This window comes from Leucoraja erinacea, chromosome 3 (assembly GCF_028641065.1).
Source record: "Leucoraja erinacea ecotype New England chromosome 3, Leri_hhj_1, whole genome shotgun sequence".
Taxonomy (NCBI): domain Eukaryota; kingdom Metazoa; phylum Chordata; class Chondrichthyes; order Rajiformes; family Rajidae; genus Leucoraja; species Leucoraja erinaceus.
In genome coordinates this window covers 67,957,249-67,981,797 of record NC_073379.1, presented here as the reverse complement: position 1 = coordinate 67,981,797, position 24,549 = coordinate 67,957,249, and the positions used below count along the sequence as shown (strand labels likewise).

General features: G+C 43.7%; 1 protein-coding gene across 7 annotated transcripts in view; it reads right to left on the bottom strand.

Annotated features, from left to right (window-relative positions):
- cdc42se2 (CDC42 small effector 2) overlaps positions 1-24,549 on the bottom strand; it is a 182,906-nt gene that overhangs the window by 42,665 nt on the left and 115,692 nt on the right. For all 7 annotated transcript variants that reach the window (XM_055632851.1, XM_055632854.1, XM_055632850.1 and 4 more), the window contains one exon: positions 832-1,111. In XM_055632851.1, coding sequence (XP_055488826.1) covers positions 832-885 — 54 coding nt within the window. In that variant the 5' untranslated portion in view covers positions 886-1,111. The remainder of the gene's footprint in view (positions 1-831; positions 1,112-24,549) is intronic.

The following is a 24,549-nucleotide window of genomic DNA, read 5'->3' as shown; positions in this document are numbered from 1 at the left end:
AAATTAATAACCCAAGGGGTTGTTTTTTACATAATAACTGTGCTAATACATCTTACAAAGGGTTCCATCAAGGCACTGCGACATATTAAGACAGTTGATTAAATGTGATCCAGATTGGTGCCTAATTAAGGAATGCACCTTTTAATCTTTTTCTTTTGGAAAGTTTTTCAGGGATGGAGATGGACTTACAAAACATCTCGCAGACAAATGATGCTAGAGAATGCACTGAATTAATTTGTACAAGAACAAATGCCTCGTACACTGGAGTCATCAGATGACCGAAAACCTTGTGAAGGTTACATGGTCACAAAACAAAAGCAACACATTTACCATATGCTCTATCAAATCACCATTAATACCTTGTAAGGGGAATGTTCAGGTAGTGTGGAAGATGGTTCCACAGCACATGACCTATAGAATGATAAGGTCATAAGTTGTAGGAACAGAAAGGCCATTCGGTCCATCGACTCCACACCGCCATTAAATCATAGCTGATCTATCTCTCCCCTCTCAACCCCATTGTCCTGCCTTCACCATAACCCTTGACACCCGTACTAATCAAGAATCTATCAATCTCCACTGTAACAAATATCCACTGACGACCTCCACAGCCTTCAGTGGCAATGAACCCACAGTTATTTAATCAGAAACCATGCTTTGAATGTCAATCTGATGCTGAGCCATTTTACTCCTCTCCTCACCTACTTCCAAAATCTGTCAAACTCAAAAATATGTTTTGACCCATTCTTTCTTTTCTGGCCTCTTGTCGTTTGATCATCAAGATCCAAGTTAGGAAAAAAAAACTTGTTATCGTAATTAGATCACACTTACCGGTTGAGGCTGTTCTGCGATGCAGCAATTGAAACACAACCAGAATTCACTCATGATTTACAGTCCACCGTTTAAATGGTCCTTCAGAGGCACAGAATCCAATGTGGGGAAATCCACTTGTCCTTCACTTGTCCTGTACAATGTTGAGAAAGCAAAGTTCTTCCTGATATATCCCAATGGTCGCAACAGTGATGGTTGTAGGCCAGCTGGTCCGTGTTGGAATCTTCACTCTGGACTTTTGTAATATTCACACCTTCCCTCCCGGGCTACGAATAACCACCTATGGGAAATTAAAGATTAAACGTTGGCAAATATAGGAATGCATGGTTCTGGACAAATTATTGACTTGTGTCACCATTCAATGAGAGCACAATTGCCTCTCACGCCGTATAAGTCCTTACACAGTGCAAAAATAGATGGAAATGTATCCCACACATCAGCCAGCTTGCTCAAGTTACTTATTTTTTCAAAAAAACATTAAGCACGATCACTTAACCCCACACCACAAATGACTGGTTCACTTGCATCCTGTTGCTGGTTTCAAAACATCAAAGCAGAAGAAAGAAAAAAAAGGCAAGTTGATGCGAGTAAGAAGTGCTAAACACTGCTGTAGTGCAACAGAAACCTTCTTCCATTTGGTTGCTCCAGGAGATATCCCAGCCACGAAGTGTCCTTGTGATGATCGGCTCCAGTCTCCGTCCAGCTTGCGAATCACAGAGATCCTCAGGCAGACAGACCGCTGTGTGGTTTATTCAGCAAGTGTGCTGTAGGGAGGAGAGCTGCAACTGCACTGCTGCTTGCAATGGGGCAGGCAGGTGGGCGGAGAAACCACAGGCATTGTGCAACCCTGCACGCCATACAGAATACAGGGAAATCAGCTCAACTACCCCGAAAAGAAGCAGAATTAATTCGAGATAAATCCTGCAATGGTTTTGAGACAGCAATTTTCTGCTCTAATTCCCTATTTAATGACTGCTGCAGTGGTCACATTTGAAGTAACCATTCTCATTTAGCCACATGCTTGAATAGTAAAGACAACTCATCCAGAATGAGCCCTCCCCATGTAAAAAGTCACCTTAAGGAAAAGTGGTGCAATAGAAATGATAGATGAAAATAGTTACAATATTTCAAATCTTGTTTTTTAATTTTATGAAGCTGTTTGCAGAAACACCTTACATTACGCCACTCATTCATTTCTGTATATTCTCAGTTAGAGATTAAGTGTGCTGGTTTTTGTGGACCACACCTGAGGCCACTGCTTTCAAACAGCAGAAAGGCTCTAATCAGTTTCAAGCCAATAATCCCCAGAATCACAGCTAATCACAACAAAAGATCGAGGATGCAATCTATTGTCTTTCCAGTTTCTTATCAAGACCAGGAGTATGCAGCACCAGAAAGTAAAGATAATACATTTGGTTCAAATTAACTGTTTCTGTTTAATCCAAAGTGCTGGAGTAACTCAGGCAGTGTCTGTGGAGGTAATGTAAAGGTGATGTTTCAGGTCGGGACCCATCATCAGCCAATCTAAACATGAAAGGTCCTGACCTGCGACGTCACCTGTCCATTCCCTCCCTTGAGATGTTGCTTGGTCCGCTGAGTTACTCCGGCACTTTGGGTTTTGCTTAGGATTCCAGCGTCTGCAGTTCCTCGTGTCTCCAGGTTTCTGTTTGATTCTTATTCTGTAAGTCAAGTTCCAGAAATACCAAAATGGGCCACTCTATTCTTGGACAGATGTTTTAGACAGATTTAGGGCATTTACAGACTTTTCCACACTTTCATCTTGCAGCGTCGTGGCTGTGGGAATGAGTGATCGCCAAGTGGAACTCTTCATCTGCAGGCAGCTGAGACGGGGCTGAGGCGGCTTTCCAGAGGGTGCCCAAGCCCTTACGGTGGATCCCCTTCAGAAAGCAAGGCTGTGATCAGTAATGTGTGATGGAAATGGAGCCTTAGCCCTCCGTCGGCCAATCTGTACCGGGAAACTGTGATACAGCGTGGAAACAGGTCCTTCGGTCCTGAGAAAGTCTGAAGAAGGATCCCGACCCGAAAGGTCACCCGTGGTTTTCCTCCAGAGATGCTGCCTGATCTTCTGAGTTACTCCAGCACTTTGTGTCTATCTTCGGTATAAACCAGCATCTGCAGTTCCTTTTGAAATAGGTATATGGACGGGAAGGGAATGGAAGGTTATGGTCTGAGTGCAGGTATATGGGACTAGGGGAGAATATGTGTTCGGCACGGACTAGAAGGGTCGAGATGGCCTGTTTCCGTGCTGTAATTGTTATATGGTTTATATGGTTTATATGACATAGTCAACACAATCCAATCCCTCACACTTCCTTCCATCCAGTTGATCTTCATGGTGAGTTGCATGAAGAAAGCTGGAAATACCATCAATGATACCTGCCACCGTGTCCATTCCCTTTCCTATCTGCCTTTTGGGAGGATACAGGAGCTTGAAAGCCTGAATGTTCAGGCTTAACACCAGCTTCTTCCCCATGGCTATTTGTCTCATGAATCCAACACCTCTCACACACACTTCCTTTATGGTGGTGCTCCCATGTACTCATAACACTGCCTCATTCTGTTATTGTACTTTAGTATGTTTTGTGCTACTTCAGTTTGCACTGCAATCCTTGTACCATTCTGCTGTTCTTGCATTTGTCATACTTAGTTTAGAGTTTAGAGAGATACAACATGGAAACAGGCCCTTCGACCCACCGAGTCCACGCTGACCATTGATTACCCGTTCACACTAGTTCCATGTTATTCCATTTTCTCATCCATTCCATACACACTAGATGCAATTTACAATTAACCTACAAGCACGCATGTCTTTGGGATGTGGGAGGAAGCCCATGTCTTTGGGATGTGGTAGTCAATGCCTACTATGTTCTGTGTGCTGAAGCAAAGCAAGAATTTCATTGTCCTATCAGGGACACATGACAATAAACTCACTTGAACTCACTTGAACTTAAAGCCTGAGCACCTGGAGGAAACCCATGAGGTCACATGGAGAACGTGCGAACTCCACACAAAGAGTACCCGAGGTCAGAATCGAACTTGGGTGGTCTCTAGCACTATGAGATAGCAGTGTTACCAATTGTACCACCCTCATTTATTTATTGTGTTTATTCTATGAACTTCATGCGAATTAGGAACTTTAATTGCACCCTGGTGTATAGACAGTAAACTAATCCGAATCAGAATGAGAGGCAGGCCAGATCTCATTCGTGTATAGAATGCCAAAGATCACTGCTGCCCAGTAGATCTTGAACTTTATGGAGGATATGATGTCTTTAAACACTCCTTTCCACAGATGGTCAAAAGCTATACAGGCCTGTTGAAAGTGATGGTAAATTTTATCATCTCCACCTTCCTTTGCTGAGAGATTGTTCCCAAGATGTGGGAAAGCCTTTACATTTTCCATGGTCTTGTTGTGGAGATTTATTGTCTGAGGACAGTCTAGTACATCAAGGAATGTTTGTAGAAGACCTTTGTTTTTGAGGACGATGAGTGTGCAGACAAGTGACTATAAACAAAACTAACTAAACTAAAGTGTGTCGGCACAGTGGCAGAGTTGCTGCCCTACAGAGCCAGAGACTCGGGTTCGATCCTGACTATGGATGTTGTCTATACGGAATTTGTACATTCTCCCTGTGGCCACGTATGTTTTCTCCGGGTGCTTTAGTTTCCTCCCACATTGCAAAGACTTGTGGGTTTGTAGGTCAATTGATTTTGTTAAACTGTCCCCAGGATAAAACTAGTGTACAAGGATCGCTGGTCAGCGTGGACTTGGTGGGCCGAAGGTCCTGTTTCCACGCTGTATCTCTAAACCAAAGTAAACTAAATAATTTATACAGAGAGTAGTGGGTGCCTGGAACACTTTGCCAGGGGTGGTGGTGGAGATAGAAACAATAGTAGTTTTTAAAGAGGGCTTTTATATAGGCACATGGAAGTGCAGGGAATAGAGGGATATGGATCATGTACTGGCAGATCAGGTCAGTTAGCATCATGTTTGGCATAAACATTGTGGGCCTGTGCTGTACTGTTCTGTACTGTTCTGCATTAATACCGTCATCTAATTCAGTGACCAAATCGACGGTGCCTTGGAGTTTAGGCATGTGCAGTGTTAGGCATGTGCAGTGTTATTTTCATAATGGAGCTTGATGGTTGTAGATGGGATGGCCTCCAACAACTACCAACAACTAGTGGTTATGAGCTACTATATAGCTCATTGAAGATCCTCGGACTATCTTTAATTGGACTTCACCTCGTACTAAACCTTATTCCCTTTATCATGTATCTGTACACTGTGGACAGCTCGATTGTAATCATGTGTAGTCTTTCAATAAAAAGCTTTTCACAGTACTTCGGTGCACGTGACAATAAACTGAACTAAATTAAACTAAACAGTTGTGAAATTGCGGTGATGTAGATTGAAGAGGTCTTAATTTGTTCTGTAGTTTCTCTATTGTAATTGGACATATGTTGGAGGTGATGTGCAGAAAGGAAGTTTGATAGAAGCATTATGGTGAAGAGATAGCCTTGCTTGCCACCAGTTTGCACGAGATAGGATGTGCTGGAGACACACAATGTCAACAATCTCTTTAAATTTGGAGTCAAAGGCTCTTCTGAACACTGCAGGATTCAAAGACCCTGCACAGACAAGCTCTTTGCACGCATCACCTCACAAATAACCCGGGAAAGAGCTACCTGGGAGACAAATCTACACGTGATAACTACAGTGAGGTATGTTTGTTGCCTGCCAAAGGAAAAGTCTTCACCAAGATCTTCCTGAAGCACCTCATCCCAATGGCTGAAGAGCTGCTTCCTGAACTAGTGTAGATTCCATCCATCCAGAGGCACTGGGGACCGAGTCCTCACAATGCAACCAATCAAAAATGAATTTAGGGACGTGTCAATTACTGTACATATCCTTCCTTAACCTTTCAGAAGGTGTCAAAATATCAAGGCTGGAACTGGCCCAGTCCAACTAACGGTGCAGACATCCACAAGCTGGGTGTAAGGTTCCTAAGCTGAGGATATCTCGAACTGTGGGCATACCAGGCTCAACCAAACCTCTCGGACAGCTGATGCTAAGCTACAAAGAAGATAAACTGATGTTTTTTTCCACTGTAGGATTAATGGAGATTTTTTAAAGGAGGAACGAGAAGTAGAGGAAAAAATGGTTGGAAAAGGATGCAATCACTTAAAGCATTTGCAGCTAAAGGTCAGAACTGGATGAACACATGAAGTTCTAAGGATTATACAGTAAGAGACGATTGCAGGGTACACACAGGGAACAGCATGTAGAGTTGCTGCCTCACAATGCCAGAAACCCAGGTTTGGTCCTGACCTTGGGCGCTGTCTATATGCGCATTCTCCCTATGAGCACGTGGGTGTTCTCCTGATTCTCCTGGTTCCCTTCCACATTGCAAAGACGTGCAAGTTTGTAGGTTAATTGGCCTCTTATGAAAATTGTTCCAAATGTTGAGGGAGTGGATGAGTAAGTGGGATACATTGAACTAGTGTGAATGGGTGATCAATGGCTGCCATTGACTCGATGGGCTGAGGGGCCTGCTTCCATGCTCTATCTATAACCAAAATAAAACTATGATTAGACGTTGCCTAATTGAGAACCAATGTACTTCAACCAGCACGAGGATGATATGTGAACTGTTTGACATAAATTAATACATAGACAGTTTTGGATGAGTTAGTTTATGGACAATAGGAGGAGGGAAGAGGGACAGAAATCTATTGTAATCATTATCTGTGAAGATAATAAAAGGCACGGATGCTTTGATGCAGGGCTGATGTTATGGAGAATATATTATTGATGATGTTTCCATTTGATCTGAAACTCATCCTGAAATAAAATGTAGCACCAAGGTTACAGCAGCCCTCTTCCAGAACTAGTGGAGGGTGAATGCTATTAATTGCAGGAATCAAAACGATAAATTTCATACTTCTTGACGTTTCTTTAGAGGAAATTTCTACTCAACTAACACTGGCTGTCAGACAAGCACTGGTGGGAGTGGTAGATCAGCTGAGAGAGGTGCTGGTGAGGTGCAGCCGAGCTAATGTCAGTGCACATATGATAAATTACACTGGTTAGACATGATGTCTTCAAGGGACAGCGTGTAAGAGGGAAGTGCGATGGAACCGACACACTCGGGGCAATTTACACAGGCCAATTAACCTACAAATCCGCACATCTTTAGGAGGTGGGAGGTTACTGGAGAAACCCATGTGGTCACAGGGAGAACATGCAAACTCTATACAGGCAGCATCCAAGGTCAGGATCAATCCCAGGTCATTGGCCGTATGATACAGCAGTTCTACCTGCTGCGCCACTGTGCCGCCCACTAGCTGTGCCACTCTGCTGCCTTATCTTTCAACAACTAATGTTCAAACTTAATCCATATTAATACATTCCTATCTTTATCCAAGAAAGATAATGGCGGTTGGAACCGACTGAACTTTAATTACAATTCAGGCAAATTAGTGGATAAATATACAGGTGCTGACAGTCAGAAATGGGAGAATTTAAAACAGACAATAAAGAAATGACAGAGTAATTAAACACTCTTTGTTTTTGTATTCGCAAAAGAGGACACAAATAACTTCCCAGAATTGCTACAGATCCTGGAGTCTAATGAAAAGGAGTAACTAAAGGAGTTCAGTATTAGCAAAAGAAAATAAATTAAAGGGACTGAAAACTGATAATTTTACTTCGGAGTCACGTGAGTGACTACGTGAAGAACCCACCCAGCGCGCAGGCGCGGCATTACGTCAGCAGTGCAACAGCGGCAGCAGCTGGAGCCAGGCTCTCCAGCTGCAGCATAAAGACAAGACCTCAGGTAAGTGCCTTTTTTGTATTACAGAGTCGCTCCAGGGAGAATTATGGCCTCTCGAAAGCGACCAGCCAGGAGGACTGCCTGCCCAACTCCACCCGAGGAGGGGTCCATAGCTGGGCGGCAGCCTCTCGCAGCGGAGGAGCCTTTTCAACGCTCCCGCTCACCCGACACCGAGCCGCCCCCAGTGCTGCAGATATCGACGCCCCGCACAGGGAGGAAAGCTACTCATAAGACCGACCGGCCGGTGTCCTCCGATTCATCGGAGGAACGGGAACACTCTCCACCACCGAAAAGGGGAGACGCTCGGATAAGCTGCATGAGGCAGCTCCTTGAGCGAATGATCAACGAGGAGATGCAGGCTAGGCATCTCCCAGGAGGACGGGCTTTGGCCTCCTCCTCTCCACACCCTTCTGTACCCTCTATGTTCGAGGGCAGTAAGGGAGGCCAGGACTGGGCTGGCCTATCCCAAGGGCAGGCGGAGGATACCATCAGAATGCCGGGCGTGCTAGAAGAAGAGCTACTGGGTGTAGTGGGCCGATACGCAGCGCCCCCAACGACTGGGATGGTATTGCCACCCAGAATGGCGGCCAGCATAAACAGGCTGTCCAACAACCCGCTGCAGGACAAGGCCGTCCAGCAGGCCCTTGACACGTACACAGCGCCAGAGAATTGCGAGGCGCTGAGGGTCAAAACGGTCAATGGGCAGATATGGAACCAGCTGGGGCAGCAGATCAGGGCTCACAAAGTTAAGATGCAGCGAGTCCTGAAGCTCCACTCAGCAGCCATCACCGCCTTTGCTCGGTCCGTTGGGAATGAAGACCTAACCATACCCCAGCAGGATGCTCTCGCACTGATGTGCAGCACCACCTATGAGCTAAATAGCCTACGGCGGGACAACATCAGGCCTGCCCTCAACCCAACATATGCAGGCCTCTGCAAAGCTCCAGTGCCCGAACGAGAGGCGCTGCTATTTGGTGCAGATCTGGCCAAAAAACTGAAGGAGTTGGAAGAGGCGGCCAAACCAGTAGGCCTCATGAGGGCAGGGCCAGGACCGAGCAGGGTGAAGACACCCAGTTGGCAGCACGCCTCAGCAGCCACCAGCAGGTACCGAGCTGGTGAAAGCCTGGTGACCGCCTCCCACTACCCCCAGAGCTCTTTTTTAGAGCGGGGCCCAGGGCGGAGCCGTGGGAAGATGCGCCGCCCCACCGCAGCACCAACACGGACAACCTTGGGCCAAACCTACCGAAAACGGCCCCACAAATAAACATGGAGGTAGGTGGGTCTGGTTCCTGTCAACATACACAGACAAAGGGTGTTGTATTAACAGGAGGACGTTTGAGGTTCTTCAAGCATGTTTGGTGCTCCCTTACTAACAATAAGTTTATACTCAACAGTATTAGTGGATACAAAATTGAATTCAAACCAGGCATAGAACCGCCAGTTCAGCACATGCCCCAAAGGGTATTCCTTCCCTCAGCAGTTGAGAAGGTAGAAGGACAAGCTGAACTTGATCGGCTCGTGGCTAAAGGCATCATAGAAATGACCACACACGAGCTGCAAGAATTTGTATCAAATATTTTTCTCAAATCCAAAAAAGATGGTGGATGTCGCATTATTATTGATCTGACGTCACTTAATCAGTCTGTTGAGTATCAACATTTCAAAATGGAGACATTTGTCACTGCCAGACAACAGATCTCCAAGGGATACTACATGGCAAGCATAGATATCAAAGATGCTTACTATTTTGTACCCATTCATAAAGATTATTATAAATATCTGAAATTTATCTGGATGGGCCAGCTATGGCAGTACCGAGCCTTGCCCAATGGTTTAACGACAGCTCCCAGATTATTTACAAAAATTCTCAAAGTGGCCATGAAAAAATTGAGAGAACTAAAACATTTAGTCGTGGCCTATCTGGACGATGTTCTCATATTAGGGAGAACAAGGGAACAAGCTGTCGCAGGAGTTTTAGCCACTAAACAACTCCTTGAAACTTTGGGATTCATCCTTCACCCAGATAAATCAATATTGGAGCCTACTACTAACATGGATTACCTAGGCTTCACTATTGACACTATTCATATGACTGTCACTCTGCCCAGAGACAAAAAAGTTTCACTCATCGAAGCTTGTAACCATTTAATTGCTACACCGCAACCTAGGATACGGCATGTAGCCAGAGTTATTGGCTCTATAGTAGCAGCATTCCCGGCTGCCCAACATGGGCCCTTGCATTATCAAAATTTACAAAGAGCAAGGACTCATGCATTACGTCTTAATAGGGGGCATTATGACCGCAAAATGGAATTACCCACTGAAGCCAAATCAGAACTTCAGTGGTGGGTTGATAATATTTGGCACAGTCACAGTCCTATCGCCGTAACCAATCCTAACATAACCATTACAACGGATGCCAGTGCTTTAGGCTGGGGAGCTACTAACTCCATAGACAGCACGGGTGGCAGATGGACTAACTCAGGGGGCATTAACTTCTTGGAAATGCTCGCCGCCTTTTATGGGCTAAAAGCATATGCATCTGATATGCGGCACGTGCATGTTAGGATTATGATCGACAACACTACGGCGGTATCTTATATCCAGCACATGGGTGGCATAAAATCAGTATCATGCGACAAATTAACTGCTATAATCTGGCAATGGTGTGTCAAGAGACATATTTGGCTATCAGCTGCCTATTTACCAGGCAAGCTAAATTTAGTGGCGGACACCAGGTCACGTAAATTCAATGACAACATCGAATGGATGTTGGACCCAAAATTATTTGCTAAAATTGTCAAGCAATATGGTACGCCAGATATAGATTTGTTTGCGTCTAGATTAAATCACCAACTACCCATGTATGTGGCTTGGGAACCAGACCCAGAGGCAGCAGCGGTAGATGCCTTCACGCTGGATTGGGGAAATTTCTTTTTCTATGCTTTCCCTCCCTTCTGCCTCATCAGTCGGGTACTCCAGAAAATTCAGGCAGACTCAGCCTCTGGCATTCTGGTCGTGCCCGACTGGCCTACCCAACCATGGTTCCCAATGTTCCACGACATGGTGGTAGAGACACCTATGGTCCTTCATAACCACCCCCAATTATTGACTCACCCGGTAACTGGCATTAGCCATCCATGCCACCAAAAATTGAACCTCCTGGTTTCCAGATTTTGAACAGACCTTACCGGGGATTGGGGTTATCAGAGAGAACAATCACCACCATGTCGGCATCCCTGCGAGTTTCCACCAAAAAACAGTACCTGACCTACATCAGGAAATGGGAACAGTACTGTCTGGAAGCAGGGACATCCTACAAGACGGCTTCGATCTCGGATGTGCTGGAGTTCCTGGCCCACCTGCACCATGACCTCAAGATGAGCTACAGTGCCATCAATACAGCTCGGAGCGCCCTGTCCGCATACCTCATGCCCATAGGACAGCATAGTGTGGGATCCCACCCTCTGGTCATCAAACTCCTTAAGGGGATCTTTAACACCAAACCCCCTACACCTAGATACACCCATATGTGGGATGTGAGTGTAGTTCTGACACACCTTCGAGGTTGGCCTCCGGTGGGATCCCTGAGCCTGGAACAGTCCACTTATAAGACCCTCATGCTCATGGCGCTTGTCTCAGCTCAGAGGGTTCAGTCGCTGCATCAGCTAAATCTGAACCACATGGTGACCACCCCAGATACCATTACTTTCACCATGCCGGGGTTGGTAAAACAAAGCAGACCAGGTACATCCAACTCCCCGTTGATCTTCCGGGCATACCCTCCAGAACCTAGGCTGTGTGTGGTGACCCACCTTCATCATTATTTAGACACTACCCAAACTCTTAGAGGGAGAGAAAAAGCCTTATGGGTTAGCCACAAAAAGCCTTTTGGACGGGTTACCAGCCAGACTTTATCCAGATGGTTGAAACAGGTCCTTAACATGGCAGGGATTAACACAGATGTTTTTAAATCCCATTCAACCAGGGCAGCGTCCACCTCAGCGGCGGATAGGATGCAGGTTCCCCTAGACCACATCCTCAGAGCAGCGGGATGGTCAAGGGAATCGACATTCCAAAAATTCTACAGGAAACCGCTGATGGAACAGGACGTCTTTGCGGAAAGCATTTTAGAAACCGCAAAGTTATGATTTAAAAGCCCAGGGGAGCTATTTTTGTTGTAGTTAATAAACATTTCTTTTATAACTAAACAAACTTGTTGGTCTTTAGATACCACTTCCTCCCTCGATGATCTTTCGGCAGTGAGTGATATAACTGTTACACGGTTTGAAATCACAGACCTTTGAAGTCTTCACGTAGTCACTCACGTGACTCCGAAGTAAAATAGTAAGATTAAACGAGTACTTACCAGTACGAAGTTTGATCTGTATTTTATGAGGAGTTACGATGAGGGATTACGTGCCCTCCGCTCCCCCCCTCATTATATAGATCAAATTCGGACTGATGTCTCGTTGGTCTTTACTATCTTTACTTCAACTAGTGTCTATCTGTGATTCCACACCGCTGCTTGGAAGTATGCCGCGCCTGCGCGCTGGGTCACGTAATCCCTCATCGTAACTCCTCATAAAATACAGATCAAACTTCGTACTGGTAAGTACTCGTTTAATCTTACTATTCCCTCTGGCCTATTAACATGCATATAAATGAGGTTGAAATAAAAACAGTGGTTATTATCTTTCAGAACTCCATAGATTTATGGGACACTTCATGCCGACCGGAGAGTGACAAATGTATCCCCACAATTTAAAAATGAGGAAAGAGGGAAAATTGGAGATATTAGCCCAATATCAGTGGAAAATGTTGGAAATGCTTTTATAAATGATATGAAAATAGGACCCTGAGAAAATAACAATGGGATTAGGCAAAGTTAAGGAAGTATTATTATTACTATTATTATTATTTGTTTATTTGTTCAGAACAAGTAAAGACATAAATAGGAATAAATAACAACAACAAAATCGAAGTAGTCAAACAATTGGACATTCCAGGCAATATTTGCAAAGCAATGAAAAGCATAAAGCAAAATTTAAATGTCCAACATTTTTTCTTTACAAGCTCGAAAAGGGGTGAGAAGAAGAATAACTTATTTAATCTCACCCCTTCTCCCTAAACCCTTCTTCCATATTTAATAATTAATTAATTAATAATAATAATACCCTAGACAATTTTTAGAGATGCATACAGACATATATATACATACAACCGATATACACATACAAGTAATATGTATGGTAACCAAAAAACATAAATAAATAATAAATAAAATAATAAATAAACATTAACCCATGTTTGTCAACCATCCCCTTCATCCCTGTACCTTGTGAAAAAAAGTTTTTTGTATGTCATTTTGAACTGGTTCATATTTGGACATTGCTTTAACTCCACATTCAAACTGTTCCACAATCCTACTCCACAGACCAAAATACAAAAAGTTTTTCTGGTCGTGCGGACTCTTTGTACCTTAAAATTAAATATTCTTCTTAAATTATAACCCCCCACTCGCTCATTGAATAATGTTTGTATATTTCCAGGTAAATTTTTATTTTTGGCCCTAAACATTATCTGTGCTGTTTTAAATGCAACCAAATCTTTTAATTTTAATAATTTTGACTGTAAGAATAATGGATTAGTGTGACCCAGATACCTGACATTGTGAATAATACGTATTGCTCTTTTTTGCAAAATAGTTAATGAATGTAGCGAACTTTTATAGTTATTGCCCCAGACTTTAAATGGGGTAAGATTAGTGAACAGTAGAGGAAAACAGGAAAGCAGACTATTATCTAAATGGTGCCCAACTAGGAAAAGGGGAGATGCAGCGAGACCTGGGTGCACCATGGTACACCAGTCATTGAAAGTAGGCATGCAGGTGCAGCAGGCAGTGAAGAAAGCGAATGGTATGTTAGCTTTCATAGCAAAAGGATTTGAGTATAGGAGCAGGGAGGTTCTACTGCAGTTGTACAGGGTCTTGGTGAGACCACACCTGGAGTATTGCGTACAGTTTTGGTCTCCAAATCTGAGGAAGGACATTATTGCCATAGAGGGAGTGCAGAGAAGGTTCACCAGACTGATTCCTGGGATGTCAGGACTGTCTTATGAAGAAAGACTGGATAGACTTGGTTTATACTCTCTAGAATTTAGGAGATTGAGAGGGGATCTTATAGAAACTTACAAAATTCTTAAGGGGTTGGACAGGCTAGATGCAGGAAGATTGCTCCCGATGTTGGGGAAGTCCAGGACAAGGGGTCACAGCTTAAGGATAAGGGGGAAATCCTTTAGAACCGAGATGAGAAGAACTTTTTTTCACACAGAGAGTGGTGAATCTCTGGAACTCTCTGCCGCAGAGGGTAGTCGAGGCCAGTTCATTGGCTATATTTAAGAGGGAGTTAGATGTGGCCCTTGTGGCTAGGGGGATCAGAGGGTATGGAGAGAAGGCAGGTACGGGATACTGAGTTGGATGATCAGCCATGATCATATTGAATGGCGGTGCAGGCTCGAAGGGCCGAATGGACTACTCCTGCACCTAATTTCTATGTTTCTATGTTTCTAGAGAATGCGGAGTGATTTGTGATCCAGAACCTGCTTAACTTTGTGTAATACAGAAATGCTTTTTGACAGTTTTGATTGTACATGTTTAATGCGTGATTTCCAGCTGATTCTATCATCCATTATAACCCCAAGAAATTTATTTTCATGAACTCGTTCAATTTCAACCCCATTTATCTTTATATTTGCTTGTAATTGATCTGCAATTACCAAATAACATTATTTTGGTTTTGCTCAAGTTTAAAGATATTTTGTTCCTGTCAAACCATATATTTTCAGTTTGCCCATTTCTTTTGTTATTTTGTCCAGTAGTTGTTTTAAATTCTCCCCAGAACAAAAAATATTTGTGTCGTCTGCAAACAAGACCAGCCTCAAGGCATTGGACACATTACAAATGTCGTTTATATACATGATGAATAGTTTTGGACCCAACACTGACCCCTGGGGGACACCACAAGCAATGTCCAAACATGTAGAACTGTAGCTACCCAGCTTCACAAACTGTTGCCTGTTACTTAAATAGCTTTTTATCCAATCCAGTACTAGACCTCTGATGCCATACCTTTCTAATTTTTTTAATAAAATATCATGATTGATCGTATCAAATGCTTTCTTTATATCAATAAATATCCCAGCTGCATATAGTTTATTGTCAATAGCGTTTGTGATATCTTCAATTGATTCTATTATTGCAAGTGATGTTGATCTGTTTGATCTGAATCCATATTGACTTTCAGTGATTAATTTATGCTTTTCTACAAATATGTCTAGTCTATTGTTGAACATTTTTTCTAGTATTTTGGAGAAATGAGGGAGTGAAAAAACAGGTCTATAGTTTGTGAAATGATGCTTGTTCCCAGTTTTGTACATTGGTATGACTTTTGCTATTTTCATTTTGTTTGGAAAAGTACCGGTTTGGAAAGATAAATTACAGATGAATGTTAGAGGTTTGGAAATCCCCTCAATGACCATCTTAACTAACGACATGTCAATGTCGTTGAAATCAGTAGACATTTTGTTTTTATATGTTTTAACAATGTCCAACAGTTCTTTTTCATCTACTGCCATAAGAAACATAGAGCCCGGATTTCTCTCCAATAAATTCTCAGGAGTTTCTCCAGATGTCCCTGGATCAGGGATTTGTTTAGCCAGGTCTGGTCCAACATTTACAAAAAAAATATTAAAGCTATTAGCTACATCCTTCATATTATAATTTTCATTGTCCTTATCAATAAAGTAATCCGGGTAGTTTGTTTTCCCCGGGCCATTTCTGATAATACTATTAAGTATGCTCCATATTCTTTTTATGTTGTTTTTGTTATCATCTAATTTTTTCTTATAATAATCTTTCTTGCTTGTTCTTATAATATAAGTTAACTTATTTTTGTAATTTTTATATTTATTTTCTGTATCTTTAGTTCTCTGTCTTATGAAATCTCTGTATAGTGCATTTTTTTTGCAGGCATTTTGTAATCCCTTTGTAATCCATGGACATTTAGTATTTATTGATTTTCTGTTATATTCTTTGATTGGACAGTTATTATCATATAGTGACTTAAACATAGTAATAAATGATTCATAAGCACTGTCAATGTCTCTTTTTTGGTATATTATGTCCCAGTTTTGTTTTTAGTGCATTGATAGCTTCCTCCGATCTCACTCGTCTATATTCTGTTAGTTTGTATGGTTTGTTGTTCCTGTGGATTTAATCATAAACTATGAAAACTGGCAAGTGGTCACTTATATCGTTGATTAATAATCCACTTACTGTTTTGTTTTCAATGTCATTGTTGAATATATTGTCAATGAGTGTAGCACAATGGGAAGTGATTTCTACTGGGTCTGATGATTTTGGGAAATAGACTCATACTGTACATTGTGTAGACAAAGTCTTCTGTAAGGTTGTGTTGGTTAGGATTTAGAAGGTCGATATTGAAATCTCCACATAAAAAACCTGATTTACCACTTGTTATTGAAAACATACTCTCCATCCAGCCCCTAAAGATTTCAATACTTGACCCCGGTGCCCTATATATGCAGCTAATGATGACATTTTTATTTCTACCGTTGTATATTTCTATAGTTATGCATTCCTGCAGATTGTCAACCACAGTTGTCATATTATCTAATACCCTATAGTTCAGAGTTGTATCCACATATAGTGCTACCCCTCCTCCACCCTTATTTTTTCTGTTAATGTAATTAAGGTCGTATCCATCCAGCTCGAAGTCAATTCCTTTTTCCTGGTTGATCCATGTTTCAGATATTGCAATAACGTTGAATGGTTGTGTAAATTTGTGTATATATATGTTATTGAAATTCGCATAGAGGCTCCTGCTGTTGAAGTGGATAATCGATAATTTGCCTTTTGATTTAATGTTCTGATTATACTGTTCATCAGTGTAGTAGCAGCAGATGTTATTGTCATTAGAATTGGAGTAAAAATTATTGTCCGGGTCTATATCATGTTCCAAATCCTGTAGATTGTGATCGGTGTATTCAAATGGTTGTAGCTCCAGTTGTTTCTGCTCGCTTATTATTTTAGTTACTTGGCTGATGTTTCCAGATGTGAATGAGTGAGTTCATTCAGTGTGTCATGGTTGTGTGTGTAGATGAATTTTACCTCACAATCCAGTTTGCTGATCATTGGTATTTGTCCAGGTCTGCAGTGTATGAAATTAAAATCATGGTTGAAAAACCTACTGACGCTTTTTTGAGTAAATAATTGGTAGAATACATTAGGGAGGACAAGTGAATCTGATGTACTTGGATTTTCAGAAAGTCTCAAATGAGAAGTTAGTCTGTAAAATTAAAGCAATTGGTATTGGCAGTATGAATTGAAAAATGTTTGGCAGAGTGGAAACATACGGCAGGAATAAATAGGAATTTTCTGGGTACAGGCAATGATTAGTGAGGTATCACAGAATCATTGCTTGGACCTTAGTTATTCACAATATAAATCAATGATTTGGATGAGCGAACCAAGTATAATATAACAATAAAAACCTGGATGGATGTTAATTTGCAAGGAGGATGCAAGGAGGCTACAACATTATTTTGACAGGTTTAGTGAGTACAAATAGATGGCAGATGCAATCTAATGTGGATATGTGTGACATCATCCACTACAGTAAAGCAGAAGGCAGAGTTTTATTAAAACAGTAATAGATTTGGAAATGTTGATGTACAACGGTTTTTGTTTGTCCTTGTATAATATTCACAAAAACAAATGTCCATGTAACCATATAAACCAGCTACGGAAACAGGCCATCTCGGAATCCGGCCGAACAGTATTTTCCCTTGTCCCACCTGCCTGGCTCGAATGGCCTATTCCCTTCTGATCCATATCTATCCAATTTATTTTTATGGTACCTCTTACCACTTCACTGGAACCATTGAGACCGCTACCACTCTCTGAGTATGCGAGAGTTCCCACTCATGTTACCCCCCTAAACTTCTGTCCAATTAGTCATGTCCTCTTGTTTGTCCCTATTCTCCTTACATCACTCTGTCTATATATCATCATTTTGCTCATGGAGACCTTCTGGCTCCAGAGGGGGGGACCTAACTTCCATGATAATCTCGCACAAAACTTTTTCCAAGTCGTCTTCTTATGGGTTCACATAACCAACAACGTTTCCAAATGTCACTCGGCAAGATTTTCCCATTTCCCTCATCAACACAATCATACAAAAAAGGCCATGTAACCCTTCTCAAATGGCCCAGGCAAGGCTTCTATCCTATTTAATTTACATAGCCAGCTACACGGGCTCCTTCTGCTTTTTGATGAACGTATCCCACAAAAACAAATTCTTTGCTGACCTCCTCATCCTCATACTGCCTTTACTCCATGGGATTGATGTCAGAACCCACTTGAATGCTGGTGGCAGCCAGCGCTTTCTCAACCTCGTGACTCTATCTCTTTGATGCTAGATTGTTTATCTGAGATTGAGCCATGATTATGAAAAGTCAGTTCCAGCTTTCCTTCCGAACATTGCAAACTCGAGTTTTCTTGTGCCCTCTAAACATTTCCCTGGGCGATTCCATACTTCACCCTGAGGAGTTGCTCTGAGATTCTATCAAGCTGTTGAAAACCAGGGAAATGAGTAGGAAATATCTGTCTGTCTGTCTGTCTATCTCTAAAATTCTGATCTTGTGCTCTTCCGGTTTGCGTGGTTTTTCTATTTGTGCAAAAACGGTATACAATAGCACTACTATTTTTCGCCACCTTACTCACTGTACACTAGCAGGGATGACAGTGGAACAAAAATGGCAGGTATTTCTAGGAATTATACAGAAGGTGCAGGATCAGTTCATTTCTAGGAGGAAGAAAGATTCCAAGGGGCGACCATGGCTGACGTCAGGGACAGTATAAAAATTAAAGCGAAGAAGTACAAAGGAAACAAAGAGTAGGGATTAACGGGTCCCTTAATCGCAGGCAGTGACTAGTGGGGTACCACAAGGCTTGGTGCTGGGGCCGCAGCTATTTACAATATCCATCAATGATTTGGATGAAGGGATTCAAAGTAACTTTAGCAATTTTGCAGATGACACAAAGCTGGGTGGCAGTGTGAACTGTGAGGAGGATGCTATGAGAATGCAGGGTGCCTTGGACAGGTTGGGGGAGTGGGCAGATGCATGGCAGATGAAGTTTAATGCGGATAAATGTGAGGTTATCCACTTTGGTAGCAAAAACAGGAAGGCAGATTACTATCTAAATGGCGTCAAGTTGGGGAAAAGGGGAAGTACAACGGGATCTGGGGTCCTTGTTCATCAGTCTATGAAAGTAAGCATGCAGGAAAAAAAAATGAAATGAAATGAAAAAATGATTCAATTTATTGTCATTGTCAGTGTACAGTACAGAGACAACGAAATGCATTTTTAGCATCTCCCTTGAAAGGGAGACACAGGGCGTCGCGGTGTGCCCGCGCCTGCCGCCGTAACATTCCATTACAGGCAAAGGTGGGTGAAGTGTCTTGCCCAAGGACACAACGACAGTATGCACTCCAAGCGGGATTTGAACCGGCTACCTTCCGGTCGCCAGCCGAACTCTTAGCCCATTGTGCTATCTGTCGGAACAGCAGGCAGTGAAGAAAACAAATGGCACGTTGGCTTTTATAACACGAGGAATCAAATATAGGAGAAAAGAGGTTCTTCTGCAGTTGTACAGCGCCCTAGTGAGACCACATCTGGAGTATTGTGTGCAGTTTTGGTCTCCTAATTTGAGGAAGGACATTCTTGCTGTTGAGGGGGTGCAGCGTAGGTTTACAAGGTTAAATCCCGGGATGGCGGGACTGTCATATGCTGACAGAATGGAGCAGCTGGGCTTGTACACTCTGGAGTTTAGAAGGATGAGAGTAGATCTCATTGAAACATCTAAGATTGTTAAGGGTTTGGCACGCTAGAGGCAGGAAACATGTTCCCGAAGTTGGGGCAGTCCAGAACCAGAGGCCACAGTTTAAGAATAAGGAGTAAGCCATTTAGAACGGAGACGAGGAAACACTTTTTCTCACAGAGAGTGGTGAGTCTGTGGAATTCTCTGCCTCAGAGGGCGGTGGAGGCAGGTTCTCTGGATGCTTACAAGAGAGAGCTAGATAGGGTTCTAAAAGATAGCGGAGTCAGGAGATATGGGGAGAAGGCAGGAACGGGGTGCTGATTGGGGATGATCAGCCACGATCACATTGAGTGGCGGTGCTGGCTCGAAGGGCCGAATGGCCTACTCCTGCACCTATTGTCTATTGTTCCTGTGCTGCAAGTGCACCAAGTTTTGTTCCAAACTATGGTATATTTATAAAGTTATTAAGGTTTAAAAATCTTAAAAACCGAGCATGCGCAGATTGGTCTCTTCTCCTGTCAGTCAGCGCCATGGCCAGGATGGCGATGCCCCTTCCTGCACTGTGGCCTGTCCTGCTTCACTCACAAACTCCTCTCTCCCCTCCTCACAGTAACTTGTCTACCGTCTCCCCCAACAACAGCGGCGGTCGCGGGGAGGGTTCAGTGGAGACCCTGGTCCCGTGTCTCTCTCCCTCACTCACCGCCCTCCCCCACCTGCCCTCTGCAGCAATGGCAGTCCCGTCTACCCGCCCCCCCCCACCCCAGGTGAATGGCTGCGACCATCGTCTCCTCCGTTGCCGAGGCCGTAACTCACCCTCGCGGCCCTCTCGGAGATCTTCTCCACCAGCTCGTCGAAACTCATGGTGCCCACTGTGACGAACACCATCAACCCCAGCGGCCCTGCCCGGCAGCAGCGAGCAGGCAGCCAATTAGGAAGGTGGGCAGGGCAGGGTCACGCCGAGCGGCAGCAGCAGGCGGGCAGGCAAAGCGGGGATGGGCCAAGTGGAAGCAGAGGGCAGTTGGACAGGCTGGGGTTGGGCCAAGCGGCGGCTGAGCCGTAGTGGGCGGAGGGACGGAGGGAGAGTCGGGTTGCAGGGTGGCCGAGCAGTTTGCGCGGAGTTTGTGTCACACTCACACACACACACACACACACACACACACGATGCAAACTGGTCCAATCGTCAAGTCAACGGGATCTAACCTACAGCTAACAATGAATGACCTGTGGAGGAAGGAACTGCAGATGTTGCTTTTTATGGATGGAGGGAGGGAGAGACTGGGGGTAGGGGTAAGGAGAGGGAGGGAGAGGTGAGGGAGGGATTGGGGAAAGGAAGGAGGAGATGGGAAAGATCCTGGGGAGGTGAGGAGGGAAAGTGGGGGGATTGTGGGAGAGGAAGGGGTAGGGAGGGAGAGGGGGGAAAGTGGGGGTGGTGAGGAGGGAGTGGGGGAATAAAGGGAGCGGAGGGGAGGGAGGAATGGGAGAGGTAAGGAGTGGGGAATAGAAGGAGAGGGGGGTAGTGGGGGAGGTCAGGAGGGATAGTGGGAGGTGAGGAGTGGGGATAGAGGGATAGGAGGGTAGAGGAGTTATGGAGGGAGGGAGGGAGTGACTGAGGTTAGTTGAAAGGAGAGGAAGAGGAGGGAGGGATTGGGGAGGGGAGGAGGAGAGGGGAAAGAAGAGGGAGCGTGAAGAGGAGGGGGAGGGAGTGCTGGGGATGTGGGGAAATGAGCCATGCCTGCGCAATTGGGGGCTATGCATGAGTGGAAGACAGGGGTGGAATATTGCGTTGGGGAAATGAGTTGCACTGGGGGAACGGGTGAGTGGTGGAATATTGCGTTGGGGGAGCAGAACCAACGGGTCTGCATTTAGTCTAGTTCTTAACTGAAATAACCGTCTATTCATCAACAATATCACTTATTTCTGCCTCTACATTTCCTATCCTCACTCTATCTATATCGTAGCTTTACTTAACGATGCAAGGAAAGGAGAGATATGGATCACGTGCAGGCAAATTAGATTTGATTGTCAAGGAGAAATGTTTGAAGGACCTGTTCCTGTGCTATTCTCGCCCCAGCGCAGAGGGAGAAGAGGAGGGAAGAGACTGCGACCTAAGGCTTTTTCCTCCATCACAGTGAAGAGATGCTGGATGGACTCACTGTGGTGGATGTTAATATGTGTTTATTGTTGTTTTATTGTATGGTATTATATGTATGACTGCTGCAATTTCGTTCAGATTTCTGAATGACAATAAAAAGGCTATCTATCTATCTATGTTCTATTTAACCCTCTCCCTCCCATCACATAGATTTCTTTCAGTAGGGTCCAAAGTACTTTCCAAATCAGGCACTCTGATGGCTCTAAGACTCCTGGCCAACCTACAGATATTGCAGAAACAAAGAACTCCAGATGCTGGTTAATATACAAAAGGACAGGGCGTGCTGGAGCAACTCAACAGGTCAGGCAGCAATTCCGGAGGACATGGATGGATGACGCTTCAGATGGAGACCCTACGTCAGACTGCATATGGCAGGTCAAGAAAGGAGAAGCGGATTTTATTGCATGATCAGGGTGGTTTGGGGATATAGGAACTACAACCAAGACCTGAATTTGACATTTCTGAGTGCCAACTTTGAAACGTCGGACTTGTGCCAAAGTTATTGTGGGAGTAAGGAAAATGGCGAGAGTTATTGGGCTTTTGTTTATCCAACAGATGAACTTTAGCACTTTCTGGTGGGTGAGAGGATAATCTCTGTGTAATTCATTGCAATTCATTTTCTGTCTGTGTGCAGAATTTCTGGTAGTTTCAACAGCCCGACTGCACAATATGTGGAACCTTACCCAAGCAAGATACAAAATCAGAATCTGATTTGCGGTGCTCCTGTGTGGAATCTGCCCGTACTACCTGTGACCACGAGGGTTTCCTCGTTTTTTTTCCACATGACTTAAAGGTTGATTGGCCACTGTGAACTGCCTTATTTGTAGATTGATAGATCACAAAAACTGGGGGAGTTGATGGCCATTGTGCCAGAGAATGAAATGAGGGTTAGTGTGAATGGGTGTTTGCTAGTCAGCATCAACTAAGTGGGCCAAATGGCCTGTTTCCACGTGGTGCGACTCCATTAATCCTTCTACCCGAGAGGCTGCACTTTCCAACAGAACCGTCGGCAGCAGAGTAGACGCTCACGGCCATTACAGCAGTGACATTATAATGCAGCTGCAATGAGCTAATACTGAGTGCCTTCTTTGTCTGCCTTTTGCCCACGTTGCACAGTTCCAACTGTTGGAGGATAAAAGGGCCTACTGTTGAAATGAGAGCAAGTTGCCCTCAAATCTCAATGCATTTCAGAGTTTACGTTAGGAGGAGCTCACGGGAATTAAATCCACACACAGCCCACGCCCCGGATATTGTGAGTAACCAAACACTGAACTGCAGTCATGCACAATGGACAGGCAGTGTGTAACTCACCATTAGATCAACAGCAGCACGCATATTCACCCATAGTTAATGATAGTTTTGTCTCCTTGCCGAAGGATTATTTCCAAAGAATGTCCTTGCCCAAAGGGGTGAAAATGAACAGGCTGCATTCCTTACTGCAGGAGAACGCTAGTCAGCATTTATTGAGAAATATCTAACAAAGGTTACAATATACAAAAGATCAGCTCCAACTCGATGGGAGTCTCTGCTGTTAATAATATTCAACTGATTACACCATCTAATTTATTACCTGTTGTATTGCTCTCCTATATTTAGAAATCTGGAAGAGGGGGAGGGTACACAAAGCAATCACCTCATGCTTTACAATAGTAAGAGGAGCTCCCCATTGAATTCTGATCTAGGTCCAGCTGAGGCCAAGGAACAATTGCCCTGTTCACAGTCTTTCAAACGAGGAGTTCCAAGCATATATTAAATGGTCTGCACAATAATCCAGCGTAGACGTAGGTAAGACGACACAAGTACATTATGATGTAAATGAATGTTGCACAGATTTACAATGCGGATATCCTGTTGTAAGTTCAAGGCAGCCAACACAGTCAGCTCTGCACTTTAAAACAAGGTGCATTTTAAGAGCAATTTCAATTTCGTACATGTCGCAATAAACAAAAACATAGAAATTAGGAATCTAGCCATTCGGCCCTACAACTGCACCCAGTTTATGATGAGGCTGATCACAGTATCCCGTACCTGCCTTCTCTCTCCAACCCCCTGATCCCCTTAGACCTCCAAGCATACCTCATAAAAACATTTAAGGAAGCTAGAAATGTGCTGAGGACAGTTGACAGACCTTGCAAGTTATTAAGCAAATGTACTGTTGTATTGCATGATGGGGGGAATGCACTGCCACGAAGATAGCAAGATACAATAGTGGCATTTAAGAGGCTTTTAGATTAGCACATGGATATGCAGGGAATGGATTAATGTAGGTGCATTGACCATAATTTGCAGGAAGATGAGATAAGGATACTTTGGCGAAACAAGTAACTGCAGTGTTGGTTTGTGCCAAAGATAGACACAAAGTGCTGGAGTAACTCAGCGGGTCAGGCAGTATCTCTGGAGAAAAAGGATGGGTGACGTTTCGCTTCTTCAGACTGAAGACGTGGTCCCAAGTCGAAACGTCACTCATCCTTTTTAACCAGAGATGCTGCCTGACCTGCTGAGTTACTCCAGCATTTTATGTCGATCATTGGTATATTTTGGCATTATGTTCAGCACGGGCATTGTGGGCCGAAGGGTTCATTCCTGCACTGTCTTTTTAATGTTTTTTTTAATACATGCAACCAAACCCTTTTTTTCAGAGATAGCTTCGTACACAAATAATTCAAAGCTCTTAAAATTGTCTAAGCCTTCTATTTCACAACAGCGGGCCACACAAGTTACAGAGGTCCAGTGTTGCTGGGTAGTTTTCGATTCAGCCTACTCAGTCACTGAGCTTCCTCTATCTAGTCTGAATGAGAAGCAAGACA